Source organism: Rhinoraja longicauda, chromosome 13, assembly GCF_053455715.1.
Source record: "Rhinoraja longicauda isolate Sanriku21f chromosome 13, sRhiLon1.1, whole genome shotgun sequence".
Taxonomy (NCBI): Eukaryota; Metazoa; Chordata; class Chondrichthyes; order Rajiformes; family Arhynchobatidae; genus Rhinoraja; species Rhinoraja longicauda.
Genome location: NC_135965.1, coordinates 49,490,146 through 49,517,979, shown reverse-complemented (window position 1 = coordinate 49,517,979; position 27,834 = coordinate 49,490,146). Strand labels below are relative to the sequence as shown.

At 44.3% G+C, this 27,834-nt stretch overlaps 1 protein-coding gene across 2 annotated transcripts; it reads left to right on the top strand.

The window, feature by feature from the left end:
• On the top strand, nt 1-27,834 carry pde6d (phosphodiesterase 6D, cGMP-specific, rod, delta). 2 transcript variants are annotated; one of them, XM_078410092.1, is made up of 5 exons: nt 1-256; nt 10,265-10,353; nt 11,236-11,361; nt 16,419-16,524; nt 26,298-27,829. In XM_078410092.1, exons 1-5 carry the CDS (start codon nt 207-209, stop codon nt 26,377-26,379), a joined length of 453 nt encoding a protein of 150 aa, XP_078266218.1. In that variant the 5' UTR covers nt 1-206; the 3' UTR covers nt 26,380-27,829. The 2 variants fall into 2 exon arrangements, with proteins under 2 accessions (XP_078266218.1, XP_078266219.1); XM_078410093.1 differs by lacking the exon at nt 11,236-11,361 and having other exon boundaries at nt 26,298-27,834.

Genomic DNA, 27,834 nt, shown 5'->3' with positions numbered 1-27,834 from the left:
GGTCCAGCGGCGGCGAGCGCGACGTTGCTGTGGAGATAATCAGCTTGTTGTCTCCCCGCCCGCCGCCGCCTGCAGTCCGTCCGCCAGCCCGGCCCAGCCCAGCCCAGCCCAGCCCAGCACCCCCTCAGGGCCGCCACCATAAATCCCGCCGCCCACAGCTGCCGCAGGGAGAGACACAGAGACAGTGAGCGTTGCGGGAGCCCGCCATGTCTTCGAAGGAAGACCGGGCCATGGAGATCCTGAAGGGCTTCAAGCTGTATCCTTGTGTGTGTGTGTGTGTGTGAGAGAGAGGGGCCTAGCGCCCGGCCGGCTTAGGGGCTGGTTTAAGCTTGTGGGGCCTGGCCTTGTGGTGAGGAGCCTTGGGGCCCGGTGTGGGGCCATGGGGCCCGGCCTGGGGGAGTGGGGCCTTGGGGACAGGCCTGGGGGAGTGGGACCTGGGGGGGGGGGGGTGGGGCCATGGGGCCCGGCCTGGGGGAGTGGGGCCTTGGGGACAGGCCTGGGGGAGTGGGGCCTGGGGGGGGGGGGGGGGGCCTGGGGGAGTGGGGCCTTGGGGACAGGCCTGGGGGAGTGGGGCCTGGGGGGGGGGGGGGGTGGGGCCATGGGGCCCGGCCTGGAGGAGTGGGGCCTTGGGGACAGGCCTGGGGGAGTGGGGCCTGGGGGGGGGGGGGGGGTGTGGGGCCATGGGGCCCGGCCTGGAGGAGTGGGGCCTTGGGGACAGGCCTGGGGGAGTGGGGCCTGGGGGGGGGGGGGGGTGTGGGGCCTGGGGGAGTGGGGCCTTGGGGACAGGCCTGGGGGAGTGGGGCCTGGGGGGGGGGGGGGCCATGGGGCCCGGCCTGGGGGAGTGGGGCCTTAGGGAATGGGTCTTGGGGACATGCCTGGCCTAGGGGCTGGTTTAAGCGTGTGGGGCCTGACCTGGGGGTGTGGGGTCTTGGGGCCCGGCCTGGGGGGGGGGGGTGGGGCCTGGCCTGGGGGTGTGGGGCCTTGGGGTGTAGGGCCTGGCGTGGGGTGTGGGGCCTTGGGGACAAGCCTGGGACCTGGCCTGCGGGTGTGGGGCCTTTGGAATGGGACTTAGGGAAAGGCCTAGGGCTTGGTTTAAGTGCGTGGGTCCCGGCTTGGGGGTATTGGGCCTTGGGTACGGACTTTGGGGGTAGGCCTGGGGGTGTGGGGCCTAGGAGACAGGCATGGGGGCCTGCCCTGCCTTGGGGGGGATGTGGGGCGTTGAGGGTGGGCCTGGTGGCTCGCTGGGTGTGTGGGGTGGGTGAGACAGGCCTGGGGGGCTTGTCCTCTGTGGGGGTTGTGGGACTCTAAAGGTAGGCCTGGCCTTGAGGAATGTCGGTCCTTGAGGGTGGGCCTGGTGCCTGGGTGGGGTGAGACGGGTGGGTGAGACAGGCCTGGGGGCCTGCGCTGCCCTGGGGGATGTGGGTCCTTGAGGGTGGGACTGGTGCCTGGGTGGGTGTGTGGGGTGGGCTAGACAGGCCTGGGGCTTGCACTGGACGTGTGGTTTCTTTGGCTCAGGCCCTGGGGGTCTGCATTGGGCATGTGGGAACTTGGGGATTGACTAGTTGGTCTTTGGGCCTCTGGTCTACCAGAAGGGGGTGCATGGGGTGTGGGGGTCTGCATCTGGCAGTGAGGCTTTGGAGATGAGCTAGGCCTGCACTTGCTCTGTGGGACCTGAGGTCTGTACTGGGTATGTAGGTCTTTGGGGACAGGCTGGTGTCTACGCAGTGTGTCGTGGCCCTGGAGGCAGGCCAGGCCTGTACTTGGTTTGTGCGGCATTGGGAGCAGGATGTAGCCTGCACTGGATGTGAGAGGCCTGGGGCCCATGCTGGATGTGTGTGGGTCCTTGGAGATTGACCAGGCCTGCACAGGGTGTGTGTGGACAGACTGGGGCCTGCACTAGGCCTCGGCTGCTGAAGCTGACTCCTGCACGTAAATCCCCTCAGTCCCTCAAGAAGGTACTTGGAGCCAAGGAGTGTTGGTGTCAGTTATAGTCATTGTTGAATTTGGATAATTTGGCCTTTGGAAGAAAAAAACCTCACATTGAGCTAAATATGTATTCACGAAATGCTGGAGTAACTCAGCAGGTGAGGCAGCATCTCGGGAGAGAAGGAATGGGTGACGTTTCGGGTCGAGACCCTTTTTCAGTCTGAAGAAGGGTCTCGACCCGAAACGTCACCGATTCCTTCTCTCCTGAGATGCTGCCTGACCTGCTGAGTTACTCCAGCATTTTGTGAATAAATACCTTCGATTTGTATCAGCATCTGCAGTTATTTTCTTAAGCTAAATATGTATATTCAGTAAATTTGCAGCAAATCATCTGAATAGTGGGAGAGTCTAGGACCAGAGGTGATAGCCTCAGAATAAAAGGATGTACCTTCAGAAAGTAGATGAGATGGAATTTCTTTGGTCAGAGGGTAGAATTCATTGCCACAGACTGTGGAGCTCAAGTTAATGGATTTTTAAAGGCTGAGATTAACAGATTCTTGATTAGTAAGGATGTCAGGGGTTATGGGGAGAAGGCAGGAGAATGGGGTTGAGAGGGAAAAATAGATCAGCCATGATTGAATGGCGGAGTGGACTTGATGGGCTGAATGGCCTAATTCTGCTCCTATAATGCTCTGAAGGAAACCATTCATATTTGATTGTTGCTGGAGATATCCCCTTATTTCACAGGCTTGATTTAGACTGGGTTTTGTTTCAATTGCTATTGGGTTGTCCTTTTAATGTGCGGTGTGATTTTACCTTGCAATCAGACACAGCATTTTTAAACCTCATGATAATTCTAGTGGGTTAGAATACAAAGTGCAGGAGTCACTCAGCACCTGAGAGGCAATGGACTGGTGATGTTTCAAGTCGGGACCAGAATTCACAATTGGTTGGTGGTTTGCTGAGTCAAGAAGCAAGATGTTGGAGTAGTTAGAGCTGCACGGAACTGTGGAAACAAAATGCTGGAGTAACTCTGGGTCAGGCAGCATCTCTGGAGAATAGGAATAGGTGACGTTTTGCTTCAGACTCCAGTTTGAAGAAGAGTTCCAACCTGAAACGTCACCCATTCCTTTTCTCCAGAGATACTGCCTGACCCACTGAATTACTCCAGCACTCTGTGTCTATCTTCCACAGTTCCTTGTATCTCTAACTACACCAGCATCTACGCCTGTGTATAAAATCATGAAAGGAATAGATTGAGTAGATGCACAGTCTCTTGCCTAGAGTAGGTGAATTGAGGACCAGAGGACATGGGTTTAAGGTGAAGGGGGTCAAGATTTAATAGGAATCCGAGGGGTAACTTTTCACGCAAAAGGTGGTGGGTGGATGGAGCAAACTGCCAGAGGAGGTAGTTGAGGCAAGGGACTAACCCAACATTTAAGAAACAGCTAGACAGATACATGGATTGGGCAGGTTTGGAGGGATATGGATCACACACAGGCAGATGGGAATAGTGTAGCTGGGACATGTTGGCCGGTGTGGGCAAGTTGGACTGAAGAGCCTGTTTCCACGCTGTATCACTCTGACTCTGCAGTTCCTTCCTACACAAGGAACTGCAGATGCTGGAATCTTGAGCAGCTATTGGTGAAGTTAGTCTGGTTGTGAGATCTAATAAAATTATTAAAGGCTACACTGAAGCGGATTAGCAACTGGGATTCAAATTTAAAAAGTGGAGCGACAAAGGTGGTAATCTCTGGCCTGCACCCTGAGCTGTGCGTGAATTATCGTGGGGCAAATAAGATGAGGGAATTGATGTAAAGATTTGGAAATGTTTCAACTAATGGAGCATTGACACCGGTGTAATGGTAAGTGCAAGCTGTTCCATTGGGATGGGCTTCATTTCAATTGGACTGGTATCTGTTCCAGTGCATTGACCAACCAGTTCTGTGGAAATTGATTTTTTTCTAAATAGTGCTGAATCAATCTGAAGAAGGGTTCCAAACTGAAGCAACATCTGTCCATTCCCTTTCCAGATATTGAGTTCCTGCAGCACCATGAATTTTGCTAAAAATTCCAGCATCGGCAGTCTCTTGTTCCTCTAAATAGTCTCTTTGGAGGGGAGCGGCTTCTAATGGAGAAAAGTTTAGACAGTTAGAAAAGAGAGAGAAAATAGTGGTCCAGTGTGGCAAAGTGGGTAATGATAATCGGAGCCTGCAAGGGAGGATGGTAATAAGACAGAGTTAAAAGCAGTTTCATTAAATGCCTAATTGTAGAAAAGACACAGTGCTGGAGCAACTCAGTTGGTCAAGCACCATCCCTGAAGAAGGGTCCTGACCTGAAACGTCACCTATCTATGTTCTCCACAGATGTGGCCTGACTCGCTGAGTTACTCCAGCACTTTGTGTCTTTTTTTCATTAAATGCACGCTGTGTTCATGACTAGATAGTTGATTATACAACACAATAGACGTTAAGGGATATGATCTAGTAGGTGTTAAGGAGCAATGGATGCAAAGTGATCAGCTTTGGGAATTAATTAGTTCAGAATGTTTAACTTTCAAAGGAGGTGGGCACCATTGAGAATAGGGAAGTTTTGCCCTGATATTAAACGGTGGGATAAAGCAGTAGGTAGATCATCTAAAAGTGGGGAACGCAAAAACAGAAGGAGGTATAAAATATTAGTACAGACCCATAACCAGGAATGTTAATGCAGGGTGTAGTTTAAATCTGAATATTAAACTAGCGGAAGAGTATGTTACTGTGACCGTTACAGTTGTCCACTAATCTACATCAGCAGGGCAAAACAAATAGTGATAATTCAAGGGATTTATAATAGATCTTTTCTCGGATCAATAGACGAAAGGGTAGAGGCTACTTCAGGTCCGGTCTTGTGTAATGAAAAGCAGCAGCTTGACCTGTTGGTAGAGGTGTTTTTTCGGGAATAGTGATCATAATATAGAATTTTGTGGAGTTTGAAAATGATTTGGTTCAGTCTGAAATTAGAATCTTAAGTGTGAATGAAGAGTGCTGAAGACATGGATTGGCCAGCAATGGAGGCAGAGTGTAGCTTTCAGAAGGCTGCTGGATTGGTGATCGTAGGGAAAGACGTTGCCTAGTTGTGGCAAGGCTGTGGGGCTAAACTAAACTTCCTAATGTAGTGTTTATAACCTGATTAATTGTTCCCTGAGCTGTACTGTTTGGCAATGGAGCCAGCGTAGATTCAACAGGCCAAGTAGCATCCATTCACATCAGAACCTTTCTGTAATTATGTAATTTCTAAGTGAAATGATTATGAAATGTCATTACAGCTTAATTTCAATTCATATCCAGTTTCAGCTCAGTACATTGGCGTAGATGTGGATAGGTGGATGGGTAGATAGATATAGAGATACATGTTTCACGGAGGCACAAATAACTGCAGATGCTGGGATCTGTGGGTCAGAAAGTTAAGTATCCAGTGCTGGAAGGGTATGCTGACACCTGGGTCCCGAACTTTAGTGATTTGTTTGGTTGGCATTGGTCGAGATCATTATCAATAGATGGGAAATAGTTTAAAAGAAAGGGTAAAGTTTTTTTTTAGGGAATTATGTCATAACTTTCCTAGCACTGTTGTATTTGATATTAGACTTGAAAGTGTCATCGGCAGGTACTTAATTTACAAATGTGTGGAAGATGGAATAAACGCTCTCAAGTTTCTGTGTGACTATATTTTCTCATTTGTGCTGTAATATTTTAGCATAATTGCAAGGTAATATTAGCCCTGTTCAGTCCATCTTAATTGATCAAAATCAATAAATCTTAAATTGGGAGGAAATTATGAAATAAGAGTTAGTTCCACTTTGTGTTTGAATGGGGCTATAAGTTTATGGTTGATATACAGTCAGTTGAGCTGATGTAACACTGGGCAAGCTCTCTCTGGATCTGCTGGTGCTACATGTGCAGATGCACACAGAACTGCCAGCAGCTGCTGGAGACAGTGAGTGCCAGAACATGTCAGAAACTAATGTTTTGGGGAATCAAAGAAGTGCTTGTGCTACATTTCTTTTGTTATGTACAGCTGTGGTTTAAAACTGAAAGTTGCTGGTGGCTTGACTTTGGCAGTCATGTATATATTCTAGGATGACCTTGACTTAAAAATAACAGCGAGCTAGCTATTTAGTTCTTTCAAGGATATTAATTTTGCATGTGTCTTTAAAAAGATCGTTATCTTGAGATGGAAAGAATGGATTTTAAATTGTCTTTAAAATTATTGCCTCCTGTAAAGCTTCAAGGAACAGCCGAAAGGATACAATTTCATTCATTCCCATTTGAATGCAGGTTAAACGAGTCAACCCCCGGTGTCATTGCATATGAGAAGTGTAGACTTGAGTCTTCAGGTGAACGAGGTTTACAAGTTAAAGTTAATTTGACCAGAGTGAAGAAGAGATTGCGGATTACGTAGTTTTGAGAGTCTACCCTTAACCTGACTTGGAGGTTGAAAGATGGTTGGAAGTCTCTTGGTTCTGATGAAGAACTTGAACTTGACATCTTGTTCTGTACCAAAACAAAGTGCTAGTGGAACTCGGCGGCACAGGCAGCAAGCATTCGTGGAGGGAATGGACTGATGACGTTTTGTGTTTGGGCTCTTCGTCAGACTCTGAAGGACTATGGTGTCAGAAGAAGGATTCTGACCTGTGTATAACATCGTCAGTCCAAACCCGCCACCATTTTGTGTTTTGCTCAAGATTCCAGCGTCTGCATGCACTTCCTTGTGTCCACGTATCCTTAGTCAGAGGGCGGTGAATCTGTGGAATTCATTGCCACAGATGGCTGTGGAGGCCAAGTCAATAGATATTTGTATGGCAGAAACAGATATATTCTTGATTAATGCGGGTGTCAGGGGTTATGGGGAGAAGGCAGGGGAATGGGGTTAGGAGGGAGAGATAGATCGGCCATGATTGAATGGCGGAGTAGACTGATGGCTGGAATGGCCTAACTGCTCCTATCACATGAACCTGTGAAGATTTACTGATTTTTACATAAGAACAGTGGCTTTCTGTGTACATTCTGGATTTTCTACGTTTGTCTCAATGTTAACTGTTTTTCTGTTCCATACGATTCCTGCACAGAATATTTTTGTCTTCCATACTTCTGTGTTACCATTGCCCTCCATCCCTGGGAATGACTGTAGAGGTTAACAGATGAAAATTCAGCGCCTTCTACTTTGGGTAAATGTTGTTTTAAGTCTTCTGTTCAATTTCCTCATTATCTTCTCAATTGAATCCTGGGCAGCGCTGAACAGATAAAGACGGTCTAATAATAGAAGCACCATCTGTTATGCAAGGTAAAAGAAATCCAAATACGCTTAAGCACATTTCAATCGAAAAGTGTGGGTTTTCCCCCCCCCTGTCTGTGGCTTGGGATCTTGCTAGGGGAGCCACTGGAGTTAAGGACTGCTTCCCTCAAATATTACAGGAGCTAAAGAGTAATAGAATTGCCCAAGATAGACACAAAATGCTCGATGTTTAGGGTTGAGACCCTTTAGACTGCATTGTAGTTCCTTTCTACAACTTAGAATGGCCCAAGGTAGATACAAAATGCTGGAGTAACTCAGCGGGTCAGGCAGCATCTCGGGAGAAAAGGAATGGGTCACGTTTCAGGTGTAGGGTCTGAAGAAGGGTCTCCACCCAAAACGTCACCCATTCCTTCTCTCCCGAGATGCTGCCTGACCCGCTGAGTTACTCCACCACTTTGTCTCTACCTTCGATTTTAACCACCATCTGCAGTTTTCTTCCATCACATTAGAATTGCCCAAGTTAGGATCTGAAATTGCAGATTACATTATAAGCTCAAAAAGGAAAGTGCTGGAGTAACTCAGCAGGTCAGGCTGGATGACATGGATAGGTGAGGTTTTGGATCAGCACCATTCTTCAGATCCTATCCATGTTCTCCAGAGATGCTGTCTGATGTGCTGAATTACTCTTTGTTGTAAAACGCCATTTGTAATTCCATGCACCTTCAGTTAAATTTCACACATTTTGCACACTGAGTGAACATTAGAAATAAATCAAGAATCGCTATGAAATGTCTTAGATTGGAAAGCCTGCCATGCTGCTGTTTCACAGCTCCGGTGATGTAGGCTCGATACTAATTTGGGGTAAATGCAGAGATTGCGTGTTCTCCCCTGTGTTTTCCATGGATGCTCTACCCTAGGACCGGCACGGTGGCGCAGCGGTAGAGTTGTTGCCTTACGGCGCTTACGGCATCGGAGACTCGGGTTTGATCCCGACTACGGGTGCTGCCTGTACGGAGTTTGTACGTTCTCCCCGTGGGTTTTCTCCGATATCTTTGGTTTCCTCCCACACTCCAAAGATGTACAGGTTTGTAGGTTAATTAGCTTGGTGTAATTGTAAATTGTCCCGAGAGTGTAGGATGGTGTTAGTGTGTGGGGATCGCTGCTAACGTCTCGTACACTGTGCCCTGGTGCACGTGACAGTAATAATCCTAAACCTACTCCAATATGTTGACCGCTGTTAATCCAATTTTGATTAGTTTATGGCGGTGTCTGTTCACTTCTAGTTGGAGCTGGAATTTCCCTCCCCTGATTTCACTAGAGTCATTGCCCTCTTCCACGACTAAACCTACCTGATCTCCCGGTTGCTAAACGCTTTAACTCCCATTCCCACACAGACCTTTCTGTCCTGGGCCGCCTCCATTGTCAGAGTGACGCCCAGCGCAAATTGAAGGACCAACTATCATGGATAGGACAAGTTTGGAGGAGTATGGACTAAATGCAGGCAGGTGGGACTAGTGTAGCTGGGACAAGTTGGCCGGTGTGGGCATGTTGGGCCGAAGGGCCTGTTTCTGCACTGTATCACTCCATGACTATAACTCGTATTTTGCTTGGGCAGTTTATACCCCAGCGGTATGAATGTTGACTTCTCTAACTTCTCTAAAGCAAGTAACCCTTGCTTCCCCACTCCATCCCTCCCCCTTCCCAATTCTCCGTCTAGTCTGACCTCGTTTACATTTTATCTGTTTGCTTTGTTACCTTCTCACAGCTAACAATGATCTATTCTACTTTTTCCTTGAGCCTCATCCTCTTTATCTTGTTTTCACATCTTGCACTTCCCTCTGTATCTCCCTCTGTATCTCCCTCTCCCCTGACTCTGTCTGAAGAAGGGTCTCACCGTTCCTTCTATCCTGAGATGTTGTCTGTCCTGCTGAGTTATTTCAGCATTTTGTGTGTATCCTCTCATTTAACAATTGGTTTTGGTGGTGATGTCATGGCAAGAATATTTGTCTTCCCAATTTCCCCTCTCATGGGCCACATAATTGTGACTTCTTGATCAGGTTTTGAAATTTGGTGTTTGTTTTTAAGTAGCTATTTTTAATGTTGCAGAAGCATGTTTAAAAGTAGGATTTAAAAAATAATTATTATTACAATTGAGAAGGAATTGATAGATATCCTAGAGCCAGAAAGATCTGCCAGCAATCAATGAAATAGTTTCTTGAAGTTTATAATGCAGCTTGATTTTCTAATAGCAATACTATGGCAAACAGAATGTCTTCATATTTACATTGTTTTTCTGTATGGCAGCAATTGCAGTTCACTAAGTAAAATGAATGGTCTAATACATTTTTTAAAGCCATTTTCCATTCTGTATTAAAATTATTTTGTTTCTGTGGGGACTTTGGCTGTTATCAGGCAACTGAATCATCCTACCACAACCAGAGAGCAGTGCTGAACTACTATCTACCTCTTTGATGTCCCCCTGACTATCCTTGATCGGACTTTGCTGGCTTTACCTTAGCACTAAACGTTATTCCCTTATGTATCTATACACTGTAAATGGATCGATTGTAATCATGTATTGTCTTTCTTTTGACTAGGTAGCAGGCAACAAAAAGGTTTTCGCTGTACCTCGGTACACGTGACAATAAACTAGACTGACTGATCAGAGGTACTTTACAGTCTAATCCTGTGCAAAAGTATTTGAAATAAAAGTTGTTTTCAAATTGTACATCTCTTATCACAAATGTAAAGATGGAGTGACTTGTGGATATTTTTAAAGAAGATAGACACAAAATGCTGGAGTAACTCAGCGGGACAGGCAGCATCACTGGAGCGAAGGAATGGGTGATGTTTTGGGTCGAGACCCTTCAGGATATTTTTATATGGCTTTTACACATGTTGGCTATACAGTACAATCATGTAATTTGGAAGTATGGGGAAGTTATTGCATTGTATCGTAAGTAGTTTGCTACAACGATAAGCAGCAATGGAGTAATATTGTTCGGGGAGTTATTACATTCGTGATATATCAGACTTTTATTTACTTAACAAATCGGTTCTTCAGTAACTGGATGAATCTGCGTGATGCTGAGACAGGGAAGGTATTGTGGCAGGGCATGGAAGATCTTTCGCTACCAGGAGTGGAGCATGAAGGTACCGTAACGATGGGTTCTAATGATAAAGAGCTTAATTTTGCAAAATATTCTGACGATAAATCTACACCAGATTTAATACACTTGACATGTTGTAGTTTTTTCCAATTCTTTTCATCTAGAAATTAACCCAAGTCCTGTACAGACTCTTAATGATTTGGTTAACCAATAATGCAGATTTTACTAGTTTTTATAATCTGAATTCCTGGATCGCCTTGCATTGTGGAATAAATTGTTATTAATAAATGTCTACGGACAGTGAGGTATTTGATTAAAGAAAACTGGTCATTTCATCCACTGCTGATAGATGACCACATTAAAAAATAAACTGAAATGCATTTAAAGCACTTGCTTCCACTTTTAACACTGGTGCATTTTTCAGGAAATTAGCTCATTAGGTGTTGAAGTTATCCTTTATCTTGAGATTGCCAAGGAGATAGCTGCATATACATGCCTAGCCACTTCAGTATGTACATTAATTGCATATGTAAACACTCCCACCGTTTTCCTGCAAAAAATAGCCTAAATGGTGAACAAATAATACTTCCATATTTTATATCAACTGTTTGAGCTGTAAGATGTATCAACAAACAAATATGGTTAACTATCTTTTTACATATAAAATCACGTGAATTTGCTCAGGCTGTTTGGGTTTTCTGATTTTTTTTTTTTAAGATGTGGTTTGTAGAAATTTCAGAATGGGGGAGAAATTAGCAGTTTCCTTATTTTTGTGTAGAAGCATATCTTAATTTTGAATCTTTTGTATGCAATTCATTCTCTGTGCTTAGCTCCTGTTGTCGCCCAAATCTTTGTTTATACATCTAGTAAATTGTTTTAGAATTTACATGTCTGAACTGAAATCTTTCATTCGTCTTCTACACAGCACGGGTTCCTAAAAAAATCCTGAAATGTAAAGCCGTTTCGAGAGAATTAAACTTTTCTTCATCTGAACAGATGGAAAAATTCAGGCTAGAACAAAAAGTTTTCTTCAAAGGGCAGTGCTTAGAAGGTAGGAAAAAAAAACTGCAGCTGCTGGTTTAAATCCAAGGTAGAGACAAAATGCTGGAGTAACTCAGTGGGTCAGGCAGCATCTCTGGAGAGAAGGAATAGGTGACGTTTTGGGTCGAACTCCTTCAATCTGAAGAAGTGTCTCTACCGGAAACGTCACCCATTCCTTCTCTCCAGAGATGCTGCCTGACCCACTGAGTTACTCCAGCATTTTGTCTCTACCTTAGTGCCTAAAAGGTGATTACCTTAAGTTTTGCTGCAATGTGATGTTAATAATGATCTGTGTTAAGGAATATTCAAGTGCTGACTTCATGCATTAAAAATTAGAAAAGTGACATACAATGCTGGAAGAACTCAGTGGGTCAGGCACCAATAGCAAATGATGCAAGTCAACTTTAGAGATACAATGCGAAAAAGGGCCCTTCGCCCCATCAAGTCTGCACTGGCTACCGATCATCTTATAGAGACATATAAAATTATAAAAGGACTGGACAGGCTAGATGCAGGACAAATGTTCCCAATGTTGGGCGAGTCCAGGGCCCACAGTCTAAGAATAAAGAGGAGGCCATTTAAAACTGAGGTGAGAAGGAACTTTTTCACCGAGAGTTGTGAATTTGTGGAATTCTCTGCCGCAGAGGGCATGGAGGCCAAATCACTTGATGAATTTAAGAGAGAGTTAGATAGAGCTCTATGGGCTAGTGGAATCAAGGAACATGGGGAGAAGGCAGGCACGGGTTACTGATTGTGGATGATCAGCCATGATCACAATGAATGGCGGTGCTGGCTCGAAGTGCCAAATGGCCTCTTCCTGCACCTATTTTCCATGTTTCTATTCCCCGTACACTAGCACTATCCTACACACATTAGGGACTTTTTCTAATTTTTACCAAAGTCATTTAACCTACAAGCCTGAATGTCTTTGGAGTGTGGGGAAGAAACCAAAGCTCCCGGAGAAACCCACGCAGGTCACAGGGAGAACGTATAAAGTCCGTACAGACAACTCCCGTAGTGAGGATCGAACCAGTGTCTTTGGTGCTGTGAGGCAGTAACTCTACTGCTGCACCACTGTGCTGCCCCAACTTTTCAGATCCAGACTCTGCATCAGGACAAAGAGGGAATAATTGTGAGACTTTAGTCTAATTTACCGTTTAACTGGGCAAAATAAAAGTAAATAATAAGCATATTCAACAATAACTTTCCACTGGAACCAAAAGCCTTTTATGTTACTGGTAAGGAAAATATGTGAACTTGGATAAATATTATTTACTAATTCGGCTGTTTTCATGGAGGTGGCTTCATTTCAAAGTTTTAAAAAAAATCAGAGACTGCGCATTGTCAGCAAGTAAGTTTATGAAGATAAAATGCTCTATATTTTATTTTACTCCTGCATTAATCAGTGAGGGATTAGTGTCCTCCCATTAAGCAACATCAGTGTCAGTTGTGTGCTGCTGTGCTGGATAGGCTTGACTTGATACCATTTGGTGCAATTTATTTTCAATCTGCTGACCATGTATTTCATAAGTGTGATCCTGCTTCGCTTAGCATTTCATGATATTGAACAACTGTGCATGAAGATGCAGAAATATCTACAAATATTATTCATCTTGCGCAACAAAAATATTCTTGAAGCTGAAATTTTTAATGAACTATCTTCACTTGGGCTTTCAATTGTCATCGGCAGCAACACTTGCTGTTCCCTGGCAAATGCATGTTTATTTGGTCAGGGAATTGTTGGTTAAATTAGAAGGGTACTTTTGTGTACTTTTTGTGTACTTTTGGAAAGCCAGGGGTTGATTAGGGATCAGCAGTTGTACAGGGCCCTAGCGAGACCGCACCTGGAGTACTGAAGTTTTGGTCTCCAAATATGAGGAAGGATATTCTTGCTATTGAGGGCGTGCAGCGTAGGTTTACTAGGTTAATTCCCGGAATGGCGGGACTGTCATGTTGAAAGACTGGAGCGACTAGGCTTGTATACACTGGAATTTAGAAGGATGAAAGGAGATCTTATCGAAACGTATAAGATTATCAAGGGGTTGGACACGTTAGAGGCAGGAAACATGTTCCCAATGTTGGGGGAGTCCAGAACAAGGGGCCACAGTTTAAGAATAAGGGGTAGGCCATTTAGAACTGAGATGAGGAAGAACTTTTTCAGTCAGTTGTGAATCTGTGGAATTCTCACCTCAGAAGGCAGTGGTGGCCAATTCTCTGAATGCATTCAAGAGAGAGCTAGATAGAGCTCTTAAGGATAGCGGAGTCAGGGGGTATGGGGAGAAGGCAGGAACGGGGTACATGATCACATTGAATGGCGGTGCTGGCTCAAAGGGCCTAATGGCCTCCTCCTGCACCTATTGTCTATTATTGTCTATCAGAGAAGCGCAGAACTGCAGATGCTGGAATGTTGAGCGAAGCACAAAGTGCTGGAGGAACTCGGCCATTAGGTCTCATCTGTGATGGGAATGGACAGGTGATGATTCGGGTCAGGACCCTTCTTCAAATCCACCTTTAGTCCAGACTGAGGAAGGATCCCAACCCGAATCACCTTCTGTCCATTCCCTCCACAGATGCTGCCTGACCCATTAAGTTCCTCCAGCACTCTGTGGTGATCGGGGATGATCAGTGTGGTTTTGAAGTGGGAAATCCTGCGTCACTAATTTGATTTGTGTTGGGTTTTTATGAGGTGGGAACTGAGAACACTGAGGAAGACGGGATGGTATTTGTTGTCCACTTGCACGAGCAAGATATTCAATAAAGTCACACATGGTAGGATGGTCCGGAGGTTTAATATAGAAACATAGAAAATAGGCGCAGGAGTAGGCCATTCAGACCTTCGAGCCTGCACTGCCGTTCAATATGATAGACAATAGGTGCAGGAGTAGGCCATTCAGACCTTCGAGCCAGCACCGCCATTCAATGTGATAAACAATAGACAATAGGTGCAGGAGGAGGCCATTCAACCCTTCGAGCCAGCACCGCCATTCAATATGATCATGGCTGATCATAATAATAATAATAATAATACATTTTATTTATATAGCGCTTTTCATATACTCAAAGACGCTTTACAGAGATTTTGAGAACATAGGGGAAATGAATAAATAGATAAATAAGTAAATAAATAAATGAACAGAGAAAGGAGACAGAAGGTGAGGTGACCTTCAGTGGTTGAAGGCAGTACTGAACAGGTGAGACTTCAGCGATGTTTTGAATGTGGTGAGTGTGGGGGAGTCTCTAACGGTTTGGGGTAGTGAGTTCCATAGGGTGGGAGCAGCGATGGAGAAAGCCCTGTCCCCCCAGGATCTGAGTTTAGTCCGGATGTGGGGGGATAGGAGATTGGCAGCGGCAGAGCGGAGGGTGCAGGTGGGAGTGTGCCTGTGGAGGAGGTCGGTCAGGTAGGATGGGGCCAGGTTATGGAGGGCTTTGTAGGTTATGAGGAGGATTTTGTACTGGATTCTCTGGGGGATGGGGAGCCAGTGGAGTTTATAAAGGACGGGTGTGATATGGTCACGGATCGAGGTGTGTGTGAGTAGACGGGCAGCGGAGGTTTGAATGTATTGAAGTTTATTGATGATTTTTGAGGGTGCGCCATAGAGGAGGCTGTTGCAGTAGTCCAGACGGGAGGTGATCATGATGATCATGGCTGATCATCCACAATCAGTGCCCCGTTCCTGCCTTCTGCCCATATTGTTGTGTGAAGTTGTGGTCACCACATTATAGGAATGATGTGATTCCAGAGTGCAGAGAAGGTTTGCCAGGGTGTTACCTAGGAGAGGAGAATAGAGTAAAAAGGGAGAGATTGGATAGAACTGTTTGGTTTTTCTTGCAGCAAGGAATGCCGCAAGTTGTCCTGAAGAGGCATATAGAATTATAAATGGCATAGCTACAGTCGATAGTTGGAATTTCTTTTTGTATGGTGGGTGTACCAAAGACAAGAGTGTGTGGGTTTAAGGTGAGAGGAAGGAGTTTTAAAGCAGATTTGAAAGAAAATTTGTTTTTTTTTAATAGGGTGGTTAATATCTTGAATTTGCTACCAGAGGAGGTAGAGGTTTAGATTTAGAGATACAGCGCGGAAACAGGCCCTTCGGCCCACCGAGTCCGCGCCGCCCAGCGATCCCCGCACACTAACACTATCCTACACCCACTAGGGACAATTTTTTTAACATTTAACCCAGTCAATTAACCTACATACCTGTACGTCTTTGGAGTGTGGGAGGAAACCGAAGATCTCGGAGAAAACCCACGCAGGTCACAGGGAGAACGTACAAACTCCGTACAGACGGCGCCCGTAGTCAGGATCAAACCCGGGTTACCGGCGCTGCATTCGCCGTAAGGCAGCAACTCTACCGCTGTGCCGCAGTGTTGTATACAATCATTCCATTAAAGATACCTGTAGACAGACATTAAAAGAGGCAACATGAGGACACAGACCAAATACAGGCGTGGAATTAGATCACATGCAATCTGTTAAATTTTTCATCAATTTAATTTTTGGGTGAAAATGGGCAAAAAGATGAGCATGGATGCAGTGTGCTGACGGGCCCATTTCTGTGCGGTACAACACTGATTCTTTTAGATTTTGTAAGTTAATTTACTTTTTTTAGTAACAAATTTCCGATTTGTGCGACTTTCCTTTTGAACAGTCTTTGTTGGGGGAGGGTTTAACTTGTCCAGGAATCTTATTCCCTGGCATTTCCATTTCGTTCCACTACTTTAATTGAAATAGAATTCCAGAGAGGCCGCTGCAGTTCCATCATCTATTGAGAGGATAAAAGGCAGAATAAAGTGCAAGGAGATGGCTAGCTGGTTAACCTGTTGTGTAGGAAAAGGACAGATTGTTTTAGGAGATCATTGAGGAAATGCCATTCCCTGCGAGCATTAAGAAGGAATTTTATTGTGATGAGTCGAACATCAGGAACTGAATCGTGTTTCACGGCCTGTATTACCTTATGCAATGCCCTGAAGAGATTTTGTAAAATTAAATTGTTTTTTAAAGTATTATTATAAGAAATTATATTTGTTGCAGCTAATCTTTTGAGCCCATGTCCTTTTTTTTCTTCCTAGAATGGTTTTTTGAATTTGGGTTTGTCATCCCTAACTCGACAAACACTTGGCAATCGTTAATAGAAGCTGCACCAGAGTCTCAAATGATGCCAGCTAATGTTTTAACGTAAGTAGCTAGTACTTGGCCGTTAATGTGTGCATTATATTTTTGTCTTAGAATAAAAATTAAATGGAATGCATTCCATGTGATGGGATGTGATGATCTATTGTTGGCTCCCTTGCACAGTTGTGTGCCTGCAGTCGCCATTGTCTACATGGCTATTCTTCATAACTGTATACATACTGTCAGCTTCATGCGGACAATGAATTTCATTGCACCCCTCTGCACGATAAACTGGTTTGAATCTGAAAATGCTATTTCTAGAGGCAGATTCTAGGCATCATCCTCATAATGACATCTTTCTAAAGTTTAAGAAGAGTAAGAAAATAACTGCAGATGCTGGTGCAAATCGAAGGTGTTTATTCACAAAATGCTGGAGTAACTCAGCGGGTCAGGCAGCATCTCGGGAGAGAAGGAATGGGTGACGTTTCGGGTCGAGACCCTTCTTCAGACTGATGGTTTCTAAAGTTTCCTCTGCTATACTTGTGCCTCAAGTGTATTGTCGTCTTTTTTATCTTCTTTAGGACAAATGTCACTTTTAAATCAGCTTGTCTTTCACCACCCAACAATTAATTAGTGACGTATTCCCAAGCGAATGAATTTTATAGCCTAACTAGACCAAGTTGGGCCTGTTCCTCGTAGGGTTTCCATTGCGACCTGGGGAAATCGTGTTTTGTCTTTAAAATAAATTCTCTTTTAAAAAATAAAATGAATCTCAATGGGGGTAGAGGGGGGGGGGGGGGAGGGGGTGGAGAGGAGGGAATGGGGGGGGGGAGGGGAAAGGGCAGAAGGAGCCACTGACACCGTCCTGTCAGCGGCCATCTTCTTTTTCCTTCACTGTGGTGCCGTGCTCCTCCAGGGGGGGGGGGGGGGAGCGCAATTAAAGGCGGTACAGGGAAGGGGAGAGGGTGTGACCGAGGAGCCCTGGACCCAAAGCCTTTCCTGTATGGGTGTAGCACCCTCAACCCCCGACTTAATCCCCCTTATCCCCCTTCCCTACCCCCCACTCTCCCATCTTCCCTGACAAATCAGCATTTGTCTAACTATCTAACTTTCCTCCCCAACTTTGAAACTGAGATTAGTGATACTGTGTAATGAAGCTTTAATTTGTGTAGCAAAAGAATTGAAAGTAAACTCTGCTGACTTTGTATTGATTCTTGGTTGCACTATGGGAATGCCAGAGGGAGAACAGCTATTAACACTGCTGTCCACAGCCTCAGAGTAAGCATTTGACCCTGACATTGCAGGGTATGTGTGTGCAGTTTGTACCTTCTCCCTGACTCTGGGTCTCCTCCAAGCGCTCCAGTTTCTTCTAAATGGCAAAGATCTGTCTAGGATATTTGGCGTCTGTAAATTGCCCCTGGTGTTGTGAGTGACAGGAGGATTGGCATGGTGGGGTGAGGGATACGGGAGGGTGGTCTCATGGTGTAGCTGGTAGAGCTGCTGCCTCACAGGGCCATCAGAAACCTGGGTTCGATCCTGACCTCTGATGCTGTCTGTGGAATTTGCACGTTCCTCCTGTGACCGCGTGGGTTTGCTCCGGGTGGATTGGTTTCATCCCGCAGCCCAAAGACGTGTGGGTTTGGAGGTTAATTGGCTTCTCTGGTACTGTTGCTGATGTGGGATAGGGTCGAACTAGTGTGAACGAGTGAGCAATGGTCAGTGTGGACTTGACAGGCCAAAGGTCCTGTTTTCATTCTGTATTACCTTTTAAAAAAATGTATCAGTGTAGGATTGGTGTAGATGGGTGCATGATAGTCAATATGGATGTGGTTAGCTGAAGGGCCTGGTTCCATTCTCTGACTCAAAATGATAACTATGGTCATTGAATTGAATGCAGCTTTATAGGACTAGGGTCATCTTATTAAAAGAATGTGGTGGCATGTTGAGTTTCCAATAAAGATTTCCATTGCTGTTAGCAAGAATGTGAAGTTGTGATCTATTGGCAAGGGGGAGCAGCGTTCCTCTCAAATAAGGAAGGCTGAGTTGTGAGCTAATAGTTTTTAAAGTTATTCAGGCTGTTATTCAAGTATGCAGAGTGTGGGTATGTTTACATAGTAGGTAGTATAGTGGTACTGCTATTAGACCTGCAGCCTCCCAGCACCAGGGATGCAGGTTCTTTTTTTAACCCACCAATATACTGCATTACGTGGGAGTGTCTGGGACCAGAAGGCCCAGCGTCAGAATAAAAGGATGTCCCTTTAGCATGGAGATGAGGAGGAATTTCTTTAGCCAGGGCAAAGTGAAGCTGTGGAATTCATTGCCACAAACGGTAATGGAGGCCAAGTCATTGGGTATTTTTAAAGCGGAGATTGACAGGTTCTTGATTAATCAGGATGTCAAAGATTATGGGGATGAGGCAGGAGAGTGGGGTTGAGAGAGGAAAAATAGATCAGCCATGATCGAATGGCAGAGTAGAGTCAACGGACTGAATGGCCCAATTCTGCTCCTTTGTCTTGTGGCCTTAAACCTGTCTACCTTTTATATTAAATCTAATAACTCTTGCTTTGATTATCCATGAGTTATAGGCAATGACACTTTGGTTGTTGTGTGTCATTCCTTTCATTCAATCTCTCCCAAAACAGATCCATCTGTTTTTCTTTACTATGGCATCAAACATGTAAGATTATGCCAAAGATTATTGTTTCCCAATCGTTGTGGCTATGGCTTTGTATAACTTACCCAGTCCTTGCAGAATTGATCAGTTTAGCTAAAAATAAGATGTGGTTTTATGCTGGATGTAACGAGCCTCCTGTCAAAATATCTTGGGTTGAACAATGGAGAGATTTGCACTTTTATCCTAAAATAGCATTGGTTTTAGAGCATGATGATCTGGGTTCAGAAGATGGCCAATGGGTCAGTCATACAATGTGTCAATGCTGCAAATACATTGATAAATGAAAGCTAAAATTATTTGGGTCAGGTAGACTTCAGTACCTATCTTGGGTATAGGTAGTATAGATACGACTTTGGCATCATCCGCACACTCGAAGTGAGTATGACTGTCCTCTATAAGGTTGTATTCCCTTTATGGAGGACGCCTGTGCGTGACTTTGTTTAACGTGGGGAGACTGGTGCACAGACAGCCACCACACGGTCCTTGACAGATCTAGGTCAGGATCCAGTGGCGTGGAGTCCAAGACCATCGGGGACCCTTTTCTGCCGCAGCCTTCATCCATCCGCCTTCCCAGCCGTTGTGACGCTCCACTAAAGTCAGCCGCCATCCTCCCTCCGCCTGTTCCACCGTTGAGGTCTTGGTTGGATCGCTCTTTGTCAGGGACCTCCCCCTCGACCTTACCGCCATGGGTGACCCTACCAGGAGCGTAGCTCCAGACGGCATCGCTCTCAGGATCTCACAAACTTCTCCACCACGACAAGGTGACAATCCACGGAGAAGATGGTAGACTTTGACATAGTTCTTGGTTGAGTGCTTATCCTGGTGTTATAGCACAAGTACTTTGTGTGTTTTAATAGTAATTCAATAAAGTTGCAAGTCAAGCATGTTAGACCCTTTGTTAATGCATGTCTCTGCTCTGTTATTTGTAACACAGAATACCGCCATGCTTTTACATTTTGTTTCAGCTAGGAAAGTTAAAGTATGATCAATGGAATTTCAGTTGGTGCTGCAGAGTTTGTGTGTAAAAAAAAATAAATAGATTTGGCAGAATGGCAGTGTATTGAATCAATCTCACTTCCCCACCGATGTCTGGCATAGCATGTCAAAGACTGGAGGGTTCTATTGCAGATCAAGTTACCAAAGCAAACAGCCACAAATTCTACAGTGCAAGGTGAAGTGGTTATTGAAAATGGGTTTCTTATATCTACTTCAGTTCTTTGAAGGTTAAATCGTGCCTGTAGCCAGTTTTCTCACTGGCTGGATCAAAAATTCATGGAATGCTGAGGTTCTGTTTTTCAGTTTTGTTTTTTTAGCTATTTTGCCCTAGAATGCAGTTGATTGATTATTTATTTTAATATTCTTGGTTTTAACAAAACAAAATGTCCTCAACTTCACCTGAATAACAATGACATTGATGGTAAAGGTTTATCTTGCAAAGTTCTTCCTTTCCTTAGCAGCGATGTCTTTTGTTCTAAGGAGACTTCAGAAAATTGCATTCTCTCTTTAGCAACGAGGAACTGCAAATGCTGGCTTACAAAGAAAAGATACCAAGTGCTGGAGTAACTCAGTCAAGCAGTATCTCTGGAGAACATGGATAGGTGACGTTTTGGGTTATGATTGTTCTTCAGTCAAAAATAACTTGCAAGTAGAAACTGGAATCCTGTGGGAGAATTTATGTTTCCTGGATCGGCCTAGAAGACATATTCAGACCTATGGGTCTGAAGAAGGATTCGGACCCAAAAATATCACCTATCCATGTTCTCCAGCGATATTGCCTGACCTGCTGTGTTACTCCAGCAATTTGTGTCTTGGGTTTTCTCTTTGTCTTTTAAACTTTTCATTGTAAATGCATACCCGGTCTTTGGGTCAGGAGCACCATGGCTTCAACTACCAGTGGTAAAATCCCAGAATACTAACTATTTAGTTACATGCAGTAAGCTGATGGCTATTGATGGTGGATACAGTTGTGGCTTTTAAGACATTTGGAAGGGTATATGGATGGGAATGGGCCAAATGAGACTAGCCCAATATGCCAACTTGGTCTGACAAGGTGGGCTGAAGGGCCTGTACTCTGCTGCAAGATAGCAGCATTTAAGCTATTCAGTCACAAAATGCTGGAGTAACTCAGCAGGTCAGGCAGCATCTTGGGAGAGAAGGAATGGGCGACGTCTCGGGTCGAGACCCTTCTTCAGACTGAAGAAGGGTCTTGACCTGAAACGTCACCCATTCCTTCTCTCCTGAGATGCTGCCGGACCTGCTGAGTTACTCCAGCATTTTGTGAATAAATACCTTCAATTTGTACCAGCATCTGCAGTTATTTTCTTATATAATTTAAGCTATTCAGAATCATTTCTCAAACATTTATTTACATATAACTCCAGCACATCTTGTCTTGTTAGGTTCAGCACCTAAACGTTTTGTTTCATATTTAGAATATCCTTTATGCACTCTGTTATGCTGCAATCGGTTATTTTTTATTGTTTATTTTGTTTTATTGTAGTGCAGATCGATATCTCACACTCCTACAATCCAGTTTTGCTGTTTGTTGATTACCAGCTACAGTTTGCCTGCTTATTTTATTCCCTTCAGAATATGTTTGATTTTGGTACTTGCCATGGGTCTGATTAAGCACAGTATAATTAATTACGTGCCTTTTCCAACCCATAAGCAGGAGAGTGTTCCAGTTTAATGTAGGATTAAAATTAGTATTTTCCATTTTCTGTTCTTGCTGAAATGTTTTTTTTAAAAAAAGACATTTGAGTTGTTGGGGTAATGTATCTGGCACTCAACAATATATGTTACATCGAAAGAGTGATATTTGTTCACTAAATGGGTGCTAGATTGTGTCCTAGCTCTAAATCGTGCATTGCCAAAATAATCCATGTCACTGCAAGTAAAAAATAATGACGCAGCAAGACCCGTGTAAAATATCTGAGTTGCAGTGCGATTTGGTCTTTGCTTAACTGGGTAAGGGGTCCAGAACAAGGGGTCACAGTTTAAGGATAAGGGGGAAGTCTTTTAGGACCGAGGTGAGAAAGTTTTTTTTCACACAGAGTGGTGAATCTGTGGAATTCTCTGCCACAGAAGGTAGTTGAGGCCAGTTCATTGGCTATATTTAAGAGGGAGTTAGATGTGGCCCTTGTGGCTAAAGGGATCAGGGGGTATGGAGAGAAGGCAGGTACAGGATACTGAGTTGGATGATCAGCCATGATCATATTGAATGGTGGTGCAGGCTCGAGGGGCTGAATGGCCTACTCCTGCACCTATTTTCTATGTTTCTATGTCTATTTAATATAGGCCATGTATACATTATTATCCAGTTTTCATCAGAAACACATGCTGTGCATGTAGATAGTATCGTCGTACTCGTGAACTGTGCCAGAGAGTGGCACCATTAATACTTGCAGTCAGTGCCTGGTCCAGTCTCCACTTCGCTCGCGTGTCACGCAAAGTTCTGCCATCCCTTTGCCACAGCCAGCGCCACATCTGTGCCTCTGCGGAGATCGTCCGCAGTGCACCCACTGGAGACGGCACATATGCATACAAAAACGCAGGTTTTATTTTCTATTTTAGTTTCTCAGCTCGGATGACTAATGAGAGGTTTTTACGAAATGTGTAGGAAGGAACTGCAGATGCTGGTTTAAACTGAAGATAGACACAAAAAGCTGGAGTAACTCAGCGGGACAGGCAGCATCTCTGGAGAGAAGGAATGGGTGACGTTTCGGGTCGAGGCCCTTCTTCAGATGTCTTGACCCGAAACGTCTGAGGTTTTCAGGAACATTGATTCGAGGGTGTTTACTTATCATGTGCACCAAACGCGACTGGGAATAATGAAATTCTTGCTTGCCACAGCTTTACAGGTGCATTGGACACCATGGCAATACATATACAATAATTTATCACGGCATTAGAGTCTGCAGATGGTGCAATCTTGAGTAAGACCAAAGTTCCGGACTAACTCCATGCATCAGGCATCATGTGTTGAGGGAATGAACAGGCAACGTTTTGGGTCGGGACTCTTATTCGAATAAACTAGAGCATGATATACCACAGTACCAGGAGCTTTGTGTTTGACAAAAAGACCTGGACTTCAGACCACAGATTGTGCCATATTCTGTCACACTTGGTTATCCCATTGCTGATTCGTGTAATTTGTAAATATTAGTCCCAAATTTGTCGTTGAGCTGCGAACATGGAGAATGGTTGTTGTTGTTTGGATTAAATTGACCCATTATTTGATGGTCTTCGATTTCATTGCCTTTAAAAGTCACGACTGAAAACTTCCAATATCGTAGTTTTATGAGCACACCAGTCCACTTGCACCTCCACTCAAAGATCCTGAAACAAAACTGTCCTGATACACCCCTTGCTTATCTGGAACATTCTCTCCTGGTCCTTTTTGAGGTCTCCTTTTTCCCAGTGCTTTGCTAACGTTATCAGTGCATCCTCTTGTCTCTCTGGATTTTTGTTCCCAAATCCATCTTTCTTGCATCTTCACAGGGATCACGTCTAACTCTATCTACGTGTCAGAAGTAAGCTAATGACTGCTGACTCCCACAAAACATTGACTAGATGTCCTATGGATGCTTCCAGAAAAGATTCTCCCAGGTCCTTTATCAGTTCTAGAAACATAGAAAATAGGTGCAGGAGGAGGCCATCTGGCCCTTCGAGCCAGCACTGCCATTCATTGTGATCATGGCTGATCATCCACAATCCGTAACCTGTGCCTGCCTTCTCAGGCAATACCACCCTAATACCAGTGCTTCAAATTATTTTGTTATTTTTATTCAATTTTATATTCTTCCCATCATAATTGAAAATGATCTCCCAGTCTGAAGAAGGGTCTCTACCCGAAACATCGTCTATTCCTTTTCTCCAGAGATGTTGTCTGACCCGCTGAGTTGCTCCAACTTTTGTGTGTCTATCTTCGGTTTAAACCAATATTTGCAGTTCCTTCTTAAATATGTCTGTTCCATTTCCTGCTCTTCTAACAGCTAGGCGCATGATAAGATAAAGCCTGGCCTTGCAACCTGCCAACCGTGTCCATTTGATCATGTTCGCGTGCTTCCACTGTGGTGTCACCGCCGGGTGCATTCTTCCCTCTTGTCCCATTTGTACTCGCTGGAATTTAGAAGATTGAGGGGGGATCTTATAGAAACTTACAAAATTCTTACGGGGTTGGACAGGCTAGATGCAGGAAGATTGTTCCCGATGTTGGGGCAAGTCCAGAACAAGGGGTCACAGTTTAAGGATAAGGGGGAAGTCTTTTAGGACCGAGATGAGAAAGTTTCTTTTCACACAGAGTGGTGAATCTGTGGAATTCTCTGCCACAGAAGGTAGTTGAGGCCAGTTCATTGGCTATATTTAAGAGGGAGTTAGATGTGGCCCTTGTGGCTAAAGGGATCAGGGGGTATGGAGAGAAGGCAGGTACGGGATACTGAGTTGGATGATCAGCCATGATCATATTGAATGGCGGTGCAGGCTCGAAGGGCCGAATGGCCTACTCCTGCACCTATTTTCTATGTTTCTATTTGGTGAAGCTGCCGTTTCCTCACATCCCTTGTTAATTCTCCCATCTCCACTGACACCCACCCTTACCCTTTCCTGCAACACTTTCCTATGCAAGCATTGGAAATGCAATGGCTCTTCTTTTACCACCTTCCTAATCCCCTGAGCACAAACACTTTATAAAGTGACAAAAGACTTGTACTGTTAACTTTATATTACTGCTCAAAATGTAGTCTGTTCTACCTTGGAAAGATAAAATTTATGTGAGCTGACTATTTATTCAAGCCTGACTCTGTGCTTCTTGCTGCATACAATACAATACAATATATCTTTATTGTCATTGTACAGGGTACAATGAGATTGGGAATGCGCCTCCCATACGATGCAATAAATTAATTAGCTAATCAGTATTAATTTAGACAACCCAGTGAAACAAAATTAGAAACAGATTTAAAACAGTATAAAGTTCAAGTAGGTCTGTGCCGGTTCACTGTGCGATGTGACCATCTGACTCAGCAGGACCGGTTCATAGCAGCTATGGCCCTGGGGATGAAGCTGTTCCTGAGTCTGGAGGTGCGGGCGTAGAAGGCCTTGTATCGTCTGCCCGATGGTAGAATTTCGAACAGACTATTGCAGGGGTATGAGGCATCTTTGTCAATGATGGTGGCTTTTCCGAGGCATCGTGTGTTGTAGATGTCCTCCAAGGCTGATAGCTGTGTTCCGATAGTCTTCTGAGCTCTATGGACTACCCGCTGAAGAGCTCTCCTCTCCGCCTCAGTGCAGCTGAGGTACCACACAAGGATGCCATGTGCAACATGCCATGCATGTTACTTAATTCTTTGTTTCCCTCCCATTCTGATCACTAAGAGTTGTTAAACTGTTTTAACTTTCTCATGGACCAGTGCCCCAACCTCCAACAAATTCCATACAGTTTCCATCCAGGCTCAATATCAAACATTTTTGTTTAACAGCAATCCAGGAATTTTTATATCTGATTTCCAGGCATCCTTCCATATTCCTTTGGTAATTTTGTATATTTATTCTGCATTTACACCTCTGGACATTTTGTTATCTACTACCACCACCTTTTTATTATATATTTTAATATCTCTGATTTTCTATCCTGTTACAGACCTTCCCTTTCTTTTAGGTGTAGTTTAGAGATACAGTGCAGAGCTGACCAGCGATCCCCGCACACTAACACTATCCTACACACACACACACCAGGGACCATTTTACATTTATACCAAGCCAATTAACCTACAAACATGTACGTCTTTGGAGTGCAGGAGGAAACCGAAGATCTCGGAGAAAACCCACGCAGGTCACGGGGAGAACGTACAAACTCCGTACAGACAGCACCTGTAGTCAGGATGGAACCGGGGTATCTGGCGCTGTGAGGCAGCAACTCTACCGCTGCACCACCATTTTGTTCTCGCCTGCCCTCGCGTTTCTTCTCAAATCTGCTTATTTCTATAATCGGTTCCAATGACAGATCATTGGCCTGCAATGTTAACTCTTTTCTTCTCTCCACAGCTGCTGCCAGCTTTGAGTATTTACTATAGTTGTGTGCTGTCATTGTAATTGTGTTCTATGCAGTTTACCGAGTTGTTTAAGCTTGCAACTCTTCTCTCTCTCTCTCTCTTACCAACAGTGGCAATGTAGTCATAGAGACCAAATTCTATGACGATGATCTCCTCGTAAGTACTTCCAAAGTCAGACTTTTCTACGTCTGAGGTGAATTGTGTACAGTTCAGTGCGGAGTGTCCTGTTAATGGGCAGATGGATGAAACACTTTCAACCTCAACACCAATGGAGCAGCTCTATTTGGACGGCAACTGGCAAATTAAGTTCTTCAGAAACGTTATAGAAGATTGAAGTGAGCAAGACTCGCTGCAAAAAAAAGGGACTGTTGTCAAAGAAGATTGAGCAGTGTATTTCCCCGAGACCGGTATTGTACATTATTTTAATTGCGACTTGTTTTGCTTTGAATCTGTACACTGCTTTGCTTCCATAGTTTGTATGATATGTTGTTGCAAATTCCAGCTTCTTTTAGGATTTGGTCCATGTTAATTATTTAGTTTCCTTTTTATTGACTATTGTGACATATTCATCAGTTGTAACAAAGTGTAAAATACTCCCTGTATGCTGTAGTTATATCCATAATGAACATGAGAGGGATGAGCAGCATTGAAATAAAGGCTGTTGCTTCTGTATTTTAAATTCACATGTAGTTAATTTGTACTGTATATATTGTTGCAGTAATATTTTATAATATGTTTTGAGTTTACAATTTGTTTGCTAAGGTACAGTATTAAATGAGTTAGCTTTAAATTATTTTAAGTAGATCTTTTGTTTTAATCATAAGGGTTTTAATACAACAATATAAACTATTCACAGTGTACAGTGGGAGGAAGAAAATATCACTCATAGTAACCTCCAGAGGAGGTTTACAAGAATGATTCCAGGAATGAGTGTGTTAGCACTGGGCTTGTACTCACTGGTTGAGGGGGGATCTCATTGAAACTTGCGTAATAATGAAAGGCCCAGATAGAGTGGATGTGGAGAAGATGTTTCCACTGGTGGGAGAGTAGGACCAGAGGTCATAGCCTCAGAATTAAAGGGTGCTCTGTTAGAAAGATGAGGATGAACTTCTATAGTCAGAAGGTAGTTCATCTGTGGAACTCATTGCCACAGAGGGCTGTGGAGGCCAAGTCAGTCGATATTTTTAGGGCAGAGATAGACAAATTCTTGATTAGAATGGGTGTCAAGGGTTATGGGGAGAAGGCAGGAAAATGGGATTAGGAGGCAGAGATCAGCCAAGATTGAATGGCGGAGTGGACTCAATAGGCCGGATGACTTAATTCTACTCCCATAACTTGCGAGCTTGTGAAGTTGCCAGCTGACAAGTATCGTGTCGGTGACCCATCTCTGCACGCTTCACACCAATTTAGCATCTACGGGTAGAATTGTTTTCAGAGTCATACAGCACAGAAATGGGCCCTTTGGCTCAACTTGCCCAAGCTGACCAACATGCCCTATCTACGCTAGTCCCATTTGTCCTCTAAACCTTTCCTATCCATGTATCTGTCCAAATGTCTTTTAAATGTCGCTATTGTCCCTTTCTCCTCTGGCAGCTTGTTCCATATGTCCACCGCCCTCTGTGTGAAAATGTTGCTCTGTGGGATCCT

Coding starts and splice junctions, on each gene's coding strand:
- pde6d (XM_078410092.1), top strand. CDS start 207: ATGTCTTCGAAGGAAGACCGGGCCATGGAGATCCTGAAGGGCTTCAAG. Junction 257..10,264: donor ATCCTGAAGGGCTTCAAGCT/GTATCCTTGTGT, acceptor TCGGTTCTTCAG/TAACTGGATGAATCTGCGTG. Junction 10,354..11,235: donor ACCAGGAGTGGAGCATGAAG/GTACCGTAACGA, acceptor TCTTCTACACAG/CACGGGTTCCTAAAAAAATC.